At 39.3% G+C, this 17452-nt stretch overlaps 1 protein-coding gene across 3 annotated transcripts; it reads right to left on the bottom strand.

Moving 5' to 3' along the window:
- Positions 1-346: 346 nt before the first annotated feature.
- On the bottom strand, positions 347-11714 carry LOC114550992 (cordon-bleu protein-like 1). Of its 3 annotated transcripts, XM_028572059.1 has the most exons (11): positions 11327-11714; positions 10112-10273; positions 9394-9595; positions 8698-8956; positions 8289-8330; positions 7645-7724; positions 7345-7539; positions 6685-6784; positions 2017-3729; positions 1036-1085; positions 347-733 (listed from the first exon to the last, which is right to left on the bottom strand). In XM_028572059.1, the coding sequence occupies exons 2-10, from the start codon at positions 10201-10203 to the stop codon at positions 1078-1080; spliced, it is 2691 nt and encodes an 896-aa protein (XP_028427860.1). In that variant the 5' UTR covers positions 10204-10273; positions 11327-11714; the 3' UTR covers positions 347-733; positions 1036-1077. The 3 variants fall into 3 exon arrangements, with proteins under 3 accessions (XP_028427860.1, XP_028427858.1, XP_028427859.1); XM_028572057.1 differs by having other exon boundaries at positions 347-1085; XM_028572058.1 differs by lacking the exon at positions 11327-11714 and adding an exon at positions 10354-10438 and having other exon boundaries at positions 347-1085.
- Positions 11715-17452: the final 5738 nt, after the last annotated feature.

Here is a 17452-nt window from a genome sequence, read left to right as displayed (position 1 = left end):
CAAGGCCAGGGCTGGATCAATACGTATAGTAGTGTGAATTCTTTTGGCACCCAAGTATAGCTATGCAGTATTGCCCTGAGGTATGGGTCCGTTAAAGACATAACAGTGTGTGCATGTGAGCAAAGTGGACTGAGTTTATTCAGGAAGGTGTTGAGATGCTTGGCATAAAACTGATGCTTCCAAGGTTTTTTTTTTGTTGTTGCTGGAAATGCAGCAAATTAATGTCCCCATTAATTATATAAGGCACCATTTTTTTATTCCTTGAAATTGATTTGGCAGAGATGGAAAAATTTAAAGATAATTAAATATTAGAATAAGGTTTTATGTCCATTCATTATCCTGAATAATTAGAAAACAATATTTACTGTTTTTTTCCTTTTAAAAAATATACAAAGTGTGTCACTTGTGATACATCCACCAGAATTCATATGATAAAGAAGACCTCACAAATGGATAGTGTCAGGATATTCATAGTGTTTTTTGTTTGTTTTTTTAGAAACAATGCTCTTCTGCCACCTGGTGACTAAACAACAAACCTGTCTGAAACTGAGTTCATGAGTTTTACTGCATTCTTCATGTCTTAAAGCATACAAATGTAGACCCTCAGGGACAAAAACTAATTCTGGCACAAACATAGAATAAGCATATTATTGCGAGTACATCATTTCTTTTGTTTTACACAAACAAAAACTAAAAAGCTCTCACGTCAGCGTTGTGTCCGGCCTTGGCACATCTTCAATGGAAATTCAAAAAGGAAGTAAAGAAAAAACAACAGGACATTGTCAGTTCAACAACTCATGTCCTGTACATTTGGCTTACTTGACAACAGAAAATGTTTATGTTCAACCTGTGAACATAAAAGTCCAACATAAAAGGTGTCTTGCACAAAATCAAAAGAGATAATAAAAATAAATCATAGAAACCAAGTCAGCTGCTTGTAAAACTGATGCAGTTTGTCTTAGAAATTATTCAGCTGGCATCTTGTTTGGGATTTAAACACATGCTGAGACTGGTGTCCTCGCTCTGATTCCTCACCCTAAACAAGGACTTCTATTCAAAGACGTGTGAGGAAGCCAGTCAGGCACCTGCAGCAGAGAGAGATTAAAAACAGAGACATATTTACATCACTTCTATCCTCCATAGGCAAGGAATAAAAAGGGCCCCAGGACACACGGTCATGGACAGTCAGACATCAAATGTCCAGAAATATACTTGTCATTATGCATTCAGTGTCTCCATGTCAGCTCAGATCCATGCCAAGAAAGCCAAAAAAAATCCCTCTTTTTCTGTTAGAATTTCTTCTTTCAAATAATTATGTGTGTACTGTGAAGTTTCACTAAGAATAAAAAACATGCACCTACAAGTTATTCCTGCTCTACTGAACATGATTATGATCTTCTGTTATTGTCATAACCCAAATTGTGTTAATGTAGGACCCTTCATCAGTACAATTAAGTAAAAATAAATCGAGAATCGGTAGGATTCGAGATTTTTGCAATCCTATTGTTTTTTTTATTTATTTTCTTTTTTACCAATGTCTCACCTAAATATTTTCTGTTTATACGGTACCGCTGGCGGCGACGACAACATCATATCCGTTTTCTTTTTTCTCATTTACTTCCTTACAAATGAAATAAATGCCTCGAAAGACAAACGTCCCATGATATATTGTCTCTAGAAGTGTATTATTTGCCTTCTGTTTTTGTTAAAGAAGGAAAAGAAAATTTCAATGCTCAATGCTATTGAATCGCAATACAAAATCAAATTGGCACCCATGTATTGTGAATAAATCGATTCGGGACAAAAGCATATTGTCCCAGCTCTAGTAAAATGAAGCTGTTAGAGAAAATAGGTTTTCAGGGCCTTTACGCTCTCCATAAGCAACAATTTGCAGATTATCTCTTTGGAGACTGTTTTAGTGTTAATGGGCTGCTGTGTATTTGGATCACATCAAAGCCGGAGCACTAGACTCTAGAGCTATAATTATAAAAACAATAACTGGTCAGTGGTACTCACCGTATTGGTAAGTGGACCTGGGTGATGAGGGAAGTGTACTGTGTGGACCACTGGGGGCTGGAGGGCCTAAACCTTTGTCGTGACTCTGGAGACGGGACCTCTGCACGGCCATTGCTACTGCCTGTGCAAATCTGGATGGCAGAGAGGAAGCTGTAGCATCTTCTCGCTTCTCCTCTATGGCCTCCATGTCTTCAAAGAAGACAGGTGGAGGAGGGGGAGGGAAAAAGTCCTCCTCTTCTTCCTCTTCTTGTACCGCTTCCTCCTCGACTTCTTTCTCATCAGTGTATGAAGCACACCGGTCCACGTCTGTACTGACAGACTGTCCACTGGGGCTCTGACACTCCGTCTGGTCCGCTGAGTTGGTTGGATGGTCCCTGCTGAGTTCTCCATCGCTGCAGTCTGACGGTGCTGCTAGTGATGCCTCACATGGGACTTCAGGTTCCTCCTTTTCCGTCTGCTTTTGAACCGTGTCCCCAACGTCAGAAAGAGGCGAGACTGGACTATCCCGACAGTCTGGATCATGTGGAGGCGGAAGAGAAGCTGGCCTGTCAGAAGCCTCAATCTCTTCCGAAGAGGGTTCTGGACTGTGCAAAGGTGTTTCAGTCTCTGATCTGTCCTTAGAAGAGGGTTCTGGACTCTGCAAATGTGTTTCAGTCTCTGATCTGTCCTTAGAAGAGGGTTCTGGACTCTGCAAAGGTGTTTCAGTCTCTGATCTGTCCTCAGAAAAAGGTTCTGGACTCTGCAAAGGTGTTTCAGTCTCTGATCTGTCCTTAGACGAGGAGTCTGGACTCTGCAAAGGTGTTTCAGTCTCTGATCTGTCCTTAGACGAGGAGTCTGGACTCTGCAAAGGTGCTTCAGTCTCTGATCTGTCTTCAGAAGAGTGTTCTGGACTCTGCAAAGGTGCTTCAGTCTCTGATCTGTCTTCAGAAGAGTGTTCTGGACTCTGCAAAGGTGTTTCAGTCTCTGATCTGTCCTTAGAAGAGGGTTCTGGACTCTGCAAAGGTGTTTCAGTCTCTGATCTGTCCTCAGAAAAAGGTTCTGGACTCTGCAAAGGTGTTTCAGTCTCTGATGTGTCTCCAGAAGAGGTTTCTGGACTCTGCAAAGGTGCTTCAGTCTCCGATGTGTCAGGAGAACATGGATCCTCCTCAGTCTCGGTTAGATTTCTCCCAAATTCAGGAGAAGCTTCACTCTCAGGGTTATCTTCTACTGTTCTCTGGTCTGGGGTGAGTGCTGCATTATGGGACTGCTGTTTATTCAAGGGGACCACTTTGAACGTGGTCATTCCTTTCTTCTGTGCGGGATCCTCCCACTCATGCTCAGTAGGGAGGTTGGATGTTAGAACAGATTCATGTTCTGCACAGAAAGCCCCGTTATCAGAACACCTCTGAGTCATGGACATAAAGGAGGAGCCACTGTAGGATTTTGGGAAGGTGGCGGAGTTCCTCAAATGTTTGGTCAGGGTTCCTTTGGAAATGGAAGACGTCAGGACTTTAGCAAGAGCACAGCGGGCGTCAGATAAGTCTTTCCCTCGAAACGAAGGGAGATACGGATCAGCCACTTTATGCAGATGAGCAAATGATGGACGTGAGGAGGATGAGGATGACCGTGGATGCGACAGATGGAGTGATGAAGATGAGGGGAGTGATAGGTTTACAGAGTGTGACTCATCGGTTTCACTCAGCTCCTCCACAGCGTTTAGGGAATCTACAGTCCCTGGAGAAACAGGAAAGGCTGAATTATTCAAATTAAGGGTTTTAATGACATCATAAAATGTTGAAACCTCACAGAAATTGCTATATTTCCAATAGCAGTTCTGCACCATAAACTGCAATATTTATCTTTAAATACCCCCAAACACGTAAGAAACAGGTAACAAATGAACATCAACTTTTCTTTTTTATAACCTCAACCCTTTTAGACCTAAAAACATTTTAAAAATGAAATAAATGATTTTATTTAAATGAATTTTATTTTAATAAGAGAAATACTAATTAATAATGACTAAACCCTGCATATAAAATTGTAAAACATTACATTTTGAAAAAAGCATAATGTCTAAACAAATCATCAGAAGAATCAAGATTAAATAAAAGGAAAGATAAATATATTTAAAACATTAATATACAATAAGTAGAACTGTATAGTTAAGAAAGACATGAGCATGTAACATAAAAACACAATTTTGGTAAAGAGTACATTTATCATTTTACAAAGGGGTCTGGAAAAATTATAATTGCTTATAGATGTGTCAAGAGTGGATTCATTTAACAAAAACTAATGTTGATCTGACTTCTGTTTTTAAAGTAAAAGGCACAGCAGTTAGTTTACAAAGTCTAATCCACTGAAAGGAAAACATACCAAAAAGGACAAAAACTTAAAGACAAAAGAAGAATAGTAACAGAATTTCCCAAAGAAACGACAAAAGGATGAGCAGAATATGCAGACAAAATAAAAACAGGACAAATAAATAGCATTTTAAGTGCAGCAGGCAACAGTGACAGACATCCATTAAAGCCACTAAGACGGGAAGGAGGAAGAAGATGCCAACGCAGGAGGAGGATGGAGAGGAGGAATGGGGATGGTGGAAGGAGGAGAGGAAAAGGAGACAGCAGCAGCAGCCCTCAATCACCCCCTTCAGGTAACACAGAGTCTGTAAGCAGGGAGGAAAAAAAGGCTCAGTCACAACAGTTTACAGGGAAGTCCCATACTGACGCAAAAGCCGGTTTGGTAACAAAGTATCAAGTATGAAAACAACAATAAAAGAAAATGTCTTCCATCTAATGCAGGGGCCTTCCAGGTTTTTAAGACCAAGGACCCCTTAACTGAAATAGAGAGGGAGCAAGGACCCCCTACTACATATATTGTATATTAAACTGGGCCTATAATAACGTGTAGGGCGGCCTAAAGCCTTTATACTTTCTTTGCATAGAATACCAAGCTACTCAAATAATAATTGTTGGCATGACTTTTTAAAATCATCTTTTAATGTTACACATACACGTTGCACAGTGCACCCTTAAGATTAACTATATTTGTGTGTGGCTATCTTAGTGACTACCTTACCTATATGCCAGTAAGCCTATCATCAGTGGGGAGTTATATATTTCCTAATAATATGTTGGAACTATGTAAAGACCTTTTAATGTTTGAAAAAACTTCAAAAATTGACAATTTAGAAGCCCCCCTCCCTGCAGTGACTGTAAGGACCCCCTATTGAAGATCTCTGGTCTAATGTGAAAATGCTATTTAGAACTTCCACAGACCATGATTATGTAAGTGTGGGAGGACAGGATCAAGAATGTGCTCATCAACTCTTGGCTGGGAGTTGGTTTTTTTTAGCCGAGGATTAATACCAACTCAGCAGTGTGTTGCACCATCATGGCTAAAAGAAAACAAGGGAGTGAACTAAGACACTGACACTGCGGAAGGGCAATTAAGTCAGATAATTGGTACACTAAAAGTTTAGACTTAACTTTTTCTCTTTTCTTTTACTTTGTCTTTTTTTAAACCCGTGCCGCCCGAGTGCACAATGAAGTGTTTCTCACATAATTGCAGATCACTAATAACCTACGTCGAATAAAAAGAACGGTCATTGTCCATTCAGGTCGTGAAAGCAAATCAGTAGAAAGAGAAAACCTGAACCCAGGTGGGGAAAGCGTATCAGACAGACTAATGCACGGGAATGAAAGCTTGGACAATAGAGGGATTTATCTTGGAACAGACTGAAGCCAGTGTGTTCTATGAACAAGGCTCACCGGGTCACTTTAATTGCCCTGAACAGGGTTAAATTGTTCTGACTGATAAAAGCTGCGGTTTGCGCTGGATTTAACTGCTAAATCTTCTTGTTTGAGGGTATCCGCGCTGACATTTTAATCTTGATTTAACTTCAATCTCTCTTGACCTCGCGTGGCACTGGCTGAAGCCGTGAGGATTTGGCAGATACAAGAATTCGCCCCACTCTAAACCCATTTGATTTCCACTGAAATACTGTAAAAGGTCAATTGGGATTATCCTACCAGCATATTTCATATCCTCTGCTATTTCAATGATGCTGCCTTCACAATCACCAGCAGATGGCAAAATAAACAGAAAGCTCACCCGTGGGATCACCCTGCATTAGGACAGTCAATTGTAACTCTGCATTGACTATTATGAAATGGTACTGACCCTAATGTTTACCTTTAAATAGCCAATAGATCTCAATCATACTGAAATTAAAATGTGTCCAGCACAGGACCCAGTAGGGCTGGGTACCGAGTTCAATACTTTTTAGGCACCGACCGAATTGCCTCTAAAGTATTGAGTATCGAAAAATGCCTCGTCATTCAATACCAAATCTCAAAACCTGAGGAGTAAATCGCACGGTAACAGTGAGTCAATAAGCATGCAGCATGCTTCTGCCAAGATCTAATAATGTCTGTGATTGGCTGTCCAGCATTACAGTTCGTAGAGACAGGCAGGACAAACAGAGACAGGGTTTACGTAGTAGCTGAAAAATAATGTTGTGATGTTGGAATTTCTTTTTGTTAAAATGGATTTTATAAAAATCGGTATCGAAAAAAAGAATCGTGCAGGAACTGGTATCGAAGTTACGGTATTGGTATCAGCAATACCCAGCCCTAGCATCCAATAGCCCTTCTTCTAAATCTCAATCACTAAAGGTTTTACCTTTAACCTCTGCGTGTGCCTGCAGCTCCTGCTGGCTGTTTGCACAGGGAGGGGGTGGGGCCCTCCTCTTGGTACTCCTTAGGGTGGATTCTGCAGACCTCTACAGAGAGACAATGACTTTAGGTGGCATCACATTTATTCCAGTGTTTTTTCATGCTTTGACAGACATTGAAAGTTGTAAATACCAAAAGAAAATGCCCCCCATGCTCTAATTTTCCATCTGATTTTTTTTTTAAATCTATTAAGTAGTGATTGAGATATTCTGCTGACTAATAGACCAACAAACTTCCTTGCCTTGGTGGAAGTGAAGTAAGTAAGTAAATATTTCTTGAGCACATACAAAACACAGCTTAAGCTGACCAATGTGCTGTACAAAAGAAGCACTAAGGTGCTGTATACAGGAACATTAAAATGTAAAAATAAAAAAATAGAAAGAAAAACACAAAAAGAACATCCCAATGACAACAACAATAGGCAATTAACAAATTACAGCATTATAGACATGATAACAAATTGAGAGATTTGTGTGTTAAAAAGGCCAGTAAATACAAATGTGTCTTTAGCCTAGATTTGAACAGAAATGGAGGGAGGAAGTAGGAAAAAACGAGGAAGAAGAACAACAACAAGAATAGAAGACTTCACTCCCTACTGCCAACCCACCTGTGAGCCTCCTACGTGACAGGTGGCGAGGTTGTTTGGGACGCTCTGGGATGCACCCATGGGTGGCTGAGGGGCTCGTCTCTTCTGGGGCATATCTGTTGGCAGGGTGGTAGAGGTGGAGACACCCTGCACATTCATACTGACTCCCACTGGTTTGTTGCACCCAGGAGAAGCTGGGGCACTCCTTGCCCCCTCCTACAAAAGAGAGACATGTAAAATATTTGGTCCCAAGCGAAGAGAAGGTTTACGAAAATACAGTGGAGATTTACACAGCTCCCACTAGCTGACAGCATACTGTACCATTTCTGCTCTTTTCTTTCTTCTGAATAAGCTGAGGAATCCTGGGTTGTCCTTCGGTTTCTTTTCCTTCTTTGGCAGGTCTATATAACAAAGAAAAGATCTTGATCGGTATGAACCAGAAAGGCTGAATAATACTGAGACTGTGAATGAATGAATTTACCAAAATCCAATAACTTGAAACATTTCATTGATAGAGCAAGTTCTTTGTGAAATAAAATCCCAAGTAACATTCGTTTTATTACAGGAAAGGTATATTTTAAAAAGAAAGTCAAATCTTACCGTCATTTAAATTATTTATCATGAGGTTTTTGTCTATTTCAATGTGAGCTACCTTAATGTTAGCCATGTAACATACTGTAATATATAACTTCGTTTTCAAGATATTTCTCTATTTGCTTGGTTTGTTACTGTTTTCATTTAATTTTAATTGTAATTCTTCTTCTTTGTAGTTTTCTTCTTTTCTTTTAGTTTTGTAATCAGATATTGTGGTATTTAGTTTCTTTTTTATTTTCAGTATATGTTATGAAATGTTTTAATATTGTCTGATTAAATGTTGTCTTGGACCCCAGGAAGACTAGCTGGTTGTCTAGGCGTCAGCTAATGGGGATCCTTATAATAAATACAAATAAATACAAATGTGTTACCTTGTAGTGGAGGTGGTGGGATGACAGCTGTTGGCATGACAGCTGTTTCAGACAGAAAAACAAACCATTATCAGGTCAGATTGAACAGTATTGACAGATATATCTATGAGTAGGTATTCTGTAGAGATTAAACATCTTCTAAACATTTCAAATAAGCTACGATCACCTCTGTGTTTTGTCAGAGCACCAAAATTACAAAATTAAGCTCAAAACTAGGGCTGCACAATATGTAACTGTATCATTTGTATCATTATTCTAATTTTCATTGAACAATATTACACTTAAAAAAATGTAAGTGATTATAGTGTGATTTTTCCGAGGATCTGTACTGACTAAAGAGATTATATATATATATATATATATAGTGTATGGAATAGGAACTTTCATATCAATGTGTCCTGTAACATACTTGCTTCAGGTGTTGTGGGTTTGTGTTGGTGGCCAGCTGTGTCTCTGGCAAACACTTCCCTCAGTCCGTGCTCATTTAAGGTCTTGTTCAGGTCCAGCGGCTCTTGGCACTGAGAGTCTCTCAGTAAGACGGTTGTTTCTACTTGAAACTCGCACTTGTCACACACAACTGGTAGCAGCATCTCAAGGGGCACTCTGGGATTCACCCGCACCACGGCCTTATGGGACTTATTGTAGTTGATCAACAGACGCACAGATGCCTGCAAAGAAACGGTTTCTACTTGAAAAAAAGGGAAGAAAATCTTGCACTCTGCTCTAGCTATAGCATCACCTTTTATTTAGAAAAACTAACGTTTCGGTCCCTCCGGACCTAAACTGATGTTATCGTCCAACGCACCTGCACAGAAGAATTGGTTTGGATGTGCGAGTTGTTTCTTCAAAAGAATTCATGCATTTCTCCACATGATTTGTATATGCGAGTATGTATGTTAAATAGAATGGTGGGGTCTTGTAATCCCATATGGGATGGGGGCAAATGTTTGGCATGACACAGAAATAAAATAAAACTTCTATTCATCTTATGCAACTATGAAATGAAAGTCTACTTAAAATACACCAAAATAAATATAGATTTCCCATTAGGTATGGTTTAAATTATGCTTTTGTTAATAGAAACAACTTTCTGTCTTGTTTTTACCTCAGGCATGTACGGCCTCCTGATCTTTTCCTCCATCCCTCTGGGCTTCAGCACAATCTTCTCCGCCTCCAGTGAGCCAATAGGAGAGTTTGGTTTGAAGCTGATGTTGTTCTTGTTGAGCGAGAGAACCTCAACAGTGTAGTCTGACGGATTCAGATGGTAACTTGCACAAAGGGTCACCAGTAGGTCCATCACTGGTTTACTATTAGGGAGGAGAAAAATTCAAAGAAAAGAAGTGACCATAAAAAAGCTATATCTGGTGATTCTCTAATGTCATGAAATTCACACTTGTCAAGTTATTGTATAAAGGTGCAAGCTTATCATAAAACTATGTTCCAGAGAGATTTAAATATCTTTCTACAGGAGTTTCTTTAAGAACAACAGAGATCTGTCCATCTGCAAACTCAATATCTAATAGTGGCTGAGGCCAAGACAAGGTTAAAAAAGATAAAAAAAGGACGATTAAAATCAATGCAGATGAGGCCGAGATCCGGATTTTAGCCTCTAATATGGGTCAGGCTCCAAGAACACTGGATCCTAAATTTCCCATAATGCACTCTAAACAAGCATTGGACCAAGACAGGTCCAGGGCATAAACAAGTGGCATTAACATTCAATTTAAGAATTAAAGACGCCTATGGTCATGGAACTTTACCTGTGAAAACTGTACACAATCTGTACACAGCCTAGAAAAAAAAAAAACTGTAATATGTCCTACCTTCCATGCACTGTGGCATTCTTCTCGAGCCCCCCTGGCAGAACCACAGACAGAGAGTGGTCTCTCTCCAATGGATTCACCTGCTCATCCATCTCAATGGATTTCAGGGGAATTTAAAAGCCTCTCCAGATCTGAATCTGTTCCAAATGTCAGGTAAACCGCCTGAAAAGTAAAGAATATATTCAATAATTACATTTTTCAGTGTCAGAAAAAAAACAACAACACAGCCTAGCTCATATTACCTCACACCCAAATGATGTCTAAGAGAGAGGAGGGTGTTCAAGCCATCGTTGCAGGAACACCATGCAGTCAGTGACAGGGTTTCCTGACTCTTGGTGCCAGTGTGAAATGTCTAACAGCTGCTCTAAAACATTTGAAGAATGAGATTTGAAGGCCTGACTCTAACTCCCATAGATAGACCTGTAAATCTCACTGTAGGGGGGAAAAAATCCCAAAAGAACTTTCCTAAGACCAAGTTGACATATTCAGATTGTTTGTTTCGTCCAACCAACAGTTTAAAACCCAAATATATTCCGTTTGCAATCACAGAAGATGAATAATAACAGCAAAAGGACTCACTGGCTCTTTGCTTCAAACTTTATTTTTAAGACAATTATCAAAAGGGTTGCTCATTTCTGTTCATTGCCTAATAGAGTTATCATCGATCAGCTCTAATTCACTGTCTACTCAAATAAAAAACTAAAAAAGAACTATTGCTCTGCTGAACAGAACCCGCCCACTATAATAGTAAACCTGAGTGCCACATCTTTGTTTTTAGTATTGGTCCAAATAATTAGGGCTGCTCCCTCTTAGTCGATTAGTCGACTAATCGGTCGTTTTGGTCTTTGGTCATCTTAGATTTCTTTAGTCCATTAGTCATGTTTTATGCTTTTTTCATGCTGAATGACTTATTTCCAAGAAACGTAGGAGCACATCTCTGGTAAACACAAGAATTAAAGTGGTGCTTTTGCATGACTCTTTGCGGAGAAACTCAGATTTACAGATCTGTCGATTAAATCAACTAATCGATTAGTCGATACAAATGAATGATTGTTAGTCGACTAAGAATTTCTTCAATCGAGCACAGCCTTACAAATAATCCCTTGCGTTTTATTTTCCACACTGCAGGATATGCTATGCATTCCTTCACGTTCCAAGCCTATGAAATGCCAAACCCAAGGGCAATTAAACATTGCGTCAAATGTCAACGGTTACCTGAAAAGCCGTTTTCCTCAAACGTGAAACATCACGACCATCCTAAATCCAACAAGCGAAATGTTTCCACGCGGAAGAGGAACACATCCAACGTGCTGAAACCTTAACTAGCCCACAGGCACGAATGTCAACGTTGGCGACTTTTGTTGGGTTTCCCTGACAATTACGGAGCAACTTCCAAACAGCCGAGCCGGCCGGCGCTGTTAAGATAAAGTATGAGGACAGTCGTCGCCTCCCAACCACTCTCCGTTTTCACCTCTGACCTTGTGCGGTTCTCTAACATTACACAGGAACATCCTCTTTAAACAGTTTGATTAAAGCCAACGCCCTCGGTGTATTTTAAACTAGGAGTTCACCGGAGCGTGCCAACAAAACAGCTGCGTGTATCTGTTCATCGACACGCGCGTGCCACTGTCACGCGCGCATCCATAGAGGAAAATACAGTGCTGAATTAAACCAAACTTAATGTACATATTCAATGATATAGTCACGTGGTGATTGAATGCATTGTATCTCAGCTACATTTAAAATGAATATGTTACATTTGTCAGTCTTACATTATGAAATGCACACAACTGTAATCATTTATTAGCCTATATCATTTAGCTGTTAATTGACTATTTTCTCCTTACTTTATTCATGTATTTGTTCCTATTCCTTTTTCTTACTATTCATGCTAAACACAAGTATTAGAGTAAGCTACATTATGTAGTTTGATCCAAAAGTACAGTAGGCTATATCAACACAAGGATCATTGGTCTGTTGACAGAAACAGAAATACTCTTCATATTTTTCTGATAAACTGAGCCTGGTCTATAGTTAACATCTATTAGATTAAAACTACAATGACGCCATTAAAAAAAAGCTATCTTTATCCACTGACAATGTATCTGTACTCATACAGGACAAGATCCATGCAGCCCCTGTCTGTTTCAGCCATGTTGTTCAAGCAGTAATGCTCAGTTCCAAATAAGCTTACACTCCTTCTTGAGTAAGAGGGATTAGTGCTTTTAAAAGGCTGTGTCTCTCTGTTCTAACAACATACAGAAACTCTTCATTGATTATAAATGCATCAATAGCCATTTAACACGTACCTGTGTCTACAGATTCTTCCCATTCTCTTTCAACTTTCTCTTTTGTGTTTTGAAGTGGTAGGAGGAGGGATGTTGACGAAGAGAGAGGTTTGTGCCCCTGTAATCCCTGTTTAGCAGACGAGCTACCACACCTATAGGCCCTGCCTAGTCATGTGACATCACTTTACATGTCTGTGTTTGACGTGTGCCTGGTAACTTGGTGAACCAGTCTGCGATTTGAAAAGCTCTTCCCAAACCATATCAAGGTTAAAAGAGTATACTGTACCACTCAGTTTGTAAAAAGGCCAGTAATCCATATAAACTACTTATCATCTCTATAAGATCTGGCATAAACATTGTTGATCAGCTATATTATAGTCCATTATACTGTATAGCATGCAAACACACAATTTTGGACCAAGAAATGTATCAAGGAGGCAGCAGAAATACCAGTATATCCTCCAGAATTAAATGCAGTCAATATTGACCTTTCAGTTTTGCACAAGAGGGTTTTTGCTCCACTGGAAAATCTTACTCTTTTGCTCCTGCTCAGCTCTGTCTGTCCCTATTCCCTGTCTCCACCTTCTTGTTTAACCACGCAAAATGTTCATGTTAATGTCTGTGATTTGAGCTCTGTTTTCTGTAACGAAACGTAACAAATTACTAATTGAGTAGAAGTGGTTGAGGCAAGTTGTGGGAGGGGTGTAGACCAAAAAAATGACTCCTGGAATGCATTAAAACAGTGGTCCCAAACCTGGGGGTTGGGACATAAGTGGTCATGATATACATTTAAGGGGTCAAGACAATAACACTATTTACTTTTTTCTTTCTTTCTTGTGAACCACTGGCCCAAAAAAATGTATTCAAATAAAACTATCTGAGAAGTATGGCTCATGTAATCACGTTTTTATTTTTTTTTTAGCTTGCAACCATATAGAGATATAGATATTGTATAGTATAGTTATTAAGTCAGTTAAGTTTAAAGAATAAAGAATTTCAAAGAAAGATGAGTTATGGGCCTGTTCATTTTTTATTCATTTTATCTGATCAATATTACTAATGTTTTTTGTTAACTGGCCTCTGGCCTCCCGCCATTTTGCAAAAGTGGCCCAAGTCAAAGCAGGTTGAGTATCCCTGACCTACAGCTTTCATTCAGAGAAGCATTTCCTAGATTTTGTATTTTTAGATAATATGTGATTAGATAACATTTTTTAACGGCCTAATGAATTACATAAACTCAAATGAATGTTAGCTATGGGGAAGACTGCAGTGGTGTCATGCAAAGCTATTGATTCATCTGCATACAGTAAGTGAGCAGTATAGCAGGCAGTTAAGTGGGAGTTTTAATCAAATTAAGCACAAGGAACACATGTTCACTCTGTAATCTTGTAATCTCATTGTGAAGTCTGTTAGTGGAGCCGCGATGGGATTCTACTGTAGCTGGCTGCAGTAAACAGATCCCAGTGTAACTGTCTAGGTTAATGAACTTCTTTTGATGACTAACAGATGAACAGAAAGCCTGTTAGTCACACTATCCAGTCTGTCTCTCTGTCTCATCACTTATCATGTTGTGAAATGGAAGAAGGCCCGGACAAATGCGTCCACTTGAGAACAGGGATAGATTTAGCTCAGGCCTATAGCAAGATACCCGCCACCAGGGACCAGCTAAGTGCAATGGCGTGACACTGACAAGCTGTATTTTTTCCGTCAAAGGAAACCAAAATGGCAACAATATGAATTAATTTCCCTGTGTTATCCTTTTACCCAGCATTCATGTTTACATTCATTTGTAGGATTATGAAAACTTGTAGGTGTACTGCACAATCTACATTCAGTTTTTTCAGTACAAACAGACACAAAAACTGTATGTTTTTGCTGTTTTCCAAAAGGGGCACCGCCAGAAACAAAGGGCTAAATATGTCAAATGCCGAGTGGAAGCATTCCTTTGACATACAACCTAATTCTGACGTCCCACTGTTTGACCAAGGCTTCTAAATTCATCACTTTGCTTCTAATGAAACATGCAGCAAAGTCACAGAGGGCTGCCGAGAAGCTGTACTCAGCTTTGGAAACATAGTTTAACTGGTGGAATATAACCAGGGAAACACTGTATATATTGCAACTCTAAATGTGTTCTTAGCAGTATTTTATATGTTAATTCTGCTGACTATAAACCATAAATACAGTATTCATTTAACATTCTCGAGTGATGCCCTTAAATCTAATTTTCTTAGAGTTGAGTGTGTTGTGTAAACACACACATGCAGTCAAATGTGTATAATTTGGGTTGAATACACAATTGCAAGTATGCTGGCTGTCAAACCAGAGTTTTTGAAGGTTTAATTTACTACCGTACAGTTACAAGGACCTATTTTAAAGTGTTATATATAGTTAGAATGCTTTATACATTTTTTACAGACGCATTAATCATCTGTCCTCTATGGATTTGTGCATCTCTGACAACCAGAAGACTGTGTTTAGAGCGATTTGAATTAGGAAAGCAGTAAAACAATACATGAGTACCCCACTAAGGGCTGCTTGTAAAAGTATGTAGGAGTTACTATTATGTTCACATGATGAAGTGAAACCGCGAGCGCCCACGTGAGAGTGACACGCTACATCAAGCTTATGGGTGTATCCACCTCTATTGACTGTGACTCTGTTTAGCTTCTTTTTCACTTCCCAAATCTAATCTACATATTTGGGATCACTCAACTATGCAATACATTCATGTAAAGTATCTATATAGTTGTTTATATTGGTAGCTGTGGAGGTAACAGTTTGTCCACCTTTTGTGCTTTCTATAAACTCCTGTGACCATTCCACAGAGCTGGATTCTACTCCCAACTACAGAAGAGAACAACCTTCATTCCACAATGTAGGCGTTGCGTAACCATGTTTGGGTGTAACTTTACCGACTGTCCAGCAGATGGCATGAATTGACAAGAAAAAACAATGAGGGAGTACAGTATACTGATGTCTGCACCCCAATGTGTTCTCCACGTGAGCACATGCCAGCTTTCTGACACCTCAATATCCGCCTTCATGTAAGGCAAATCGTCGGTAGTCTATAATGTTTGTGCTGCCAATACAATAACTACAGATGATAACTTTTGAATGCACAGCATTATGCAATGCATTACCATGTATTTATTTAAATATTTATTCATAGGCTATTTGTACCTTGTCTGTGAACTGTCCTTTTATGTGCTACTCTTTGTGTCTCTTAATTGCCCATCGGGGACAAATAAAGTTATTTGAATTTAATTTAACTGAATCTTATAGAAATTAAATAATAATAATAGGTTTGGTTTCTATTATTTCACGTAGGCTATAACTGCTGAAAGAGCTTGAAAAAAGTAATATACGCTATTCTCTGTAAAAAAAACAACTGTAATATAGCTGTGGGTCTAATGTAGGCAACTTTTAAATGAAACTGAATAAGAACAGTGATTTTATGATAACCAAGGATGAAAACCTTAAGGAAGTGATAGGACAATCAGCTACCAAAATAAAACTATAGCCTAATCTGAATTATGAATTAATACAATTAAATATTAAGTAAGCTATTCCTTATCCAATCTGCCTTACAAATAATAATACAAAGGTTTCATGTAATTTAAGTTTGTCCTATAACAACTAACAACAGGTTACTGTCCCTCTCCGTCAATTGGGATTATTCTGGAAGTGCAGTGTAGCCTACATTCAGGCCAATTTGCGACAGTCACAGCTATAAGGACATCCATTCCCAGCCTGTGATGAAGCCTAACCAACCGGAAGCCCGGATTGATTTTATCATGGCAAGCAAGGGCGGCTAAAAATAAAAAATAAAAAAATAAAAATCAAAGGACCGCTTATTAAATGATAATCCATCAACCCTCAAACGCGATTTCACAAAAGGAGACACGTACGCGTTAAATCTGAAATTGTCAGGCTATCCGCTTAAATAAAGGATTATTCTTTCGGATATGGGATCTACTATCAGGGTCCCCACCCTCTGGGCACCGTAATGGTGGTGAGTATCCAGATCTTTAGAGAAGGGTATCACAGCCTTGTTGGTACGATAGTTCACTTCAGCTGAATTATAGTCGGATTTGTGTTTTTCTCCTCTGCCGAGATAAAATAACTTAAGCACCCTGATGGCTTTTGTGTGAATTAGATGCCATATAAACAACGTACAGCCTAGGAATTTGTAATATTTTCTAATATTCTATCTTTAATATTTATCCGCTAATTGGGCTTGTGATATGCCCATACCACAGTGTAATATATATAGGCTATTTAAAAGGTGTGCCCCTCTTATAACGTATATAATACACAGAAATGTAGTCTTAACTTCACAGAGGCTACCATTTCACTTGTGCTGTTTCTAACTGGCTGACAATACTGTAGCTCAGTTATGGACTGTCTAAGCACAAGGGGTACATTTCCCTTCATTTCCAAACGAACAAAATGAACGGTGTGAAAAAAAGGGCTTCAAATATTAGCTACCCCGAGGTCCACTTGGTGCGAAAATGTTTCCTATTCATTCATAACATGTGAAGCATATGAGGGCAAACATTTACTGATGTTTGATAATTAAACCCACGGATGAGGTGAGAAAAACAAAGGTGTATTTATTTTTCTGGTAAAGCATTTGTTCTCTATTAATGTGATTTATTACAAGCTGGGCTAGACACATCTGGCAAGGACACGCCCAGACCCGTTCAGACTGATTGAGACCCACTCAGGGGTGGTGGGACTTCGACGTCAGTGAGCCCAATTACACTTAGGCTCTAGTTTGTACGTAGATGCTATTTTTTCTATTTGAGAAGTATTTGACCCTAGCAGGACATGTATAAGTTGTTGGTCTAGTATTAATTGTGTAATATGGAAGTAATGAGACAACACATACATCACTCCTAGATTAGCTTGGAGCCATTTCACCACAGTTCAAGGACCCCATGGGGCCCCAGGCCCTCAGTTTGGGCACCACTGGTTTCCAGGGGATGATGATGGGTGGCTGCTGCAGCTGAAGCGATAAAAAACCTCGGTCGCTCACCGGTGTGTACGT

The sequence above is a fragment of the Perca flavescens genome, chromosome 24 (assembly GCF_004354835.1).
Source record: "Perca flavescens isolate YP-PL-M2 chromosome 24, PFLA_1.0, whole genome shotgun sequence".
In the NCBI taxonomy this organism is placed as follows: domain Eukaryota; kingdom Metazoa; phylum Chordata; class Actinopteri; order Perciformes; family Percidae; genus Perca; species Perca flavescens.
The sequence above is the reverse complement of the archived record's forward strand: the minus strand, read 5'-3'. Positions and strand labels throughout refer to the sequence as shown.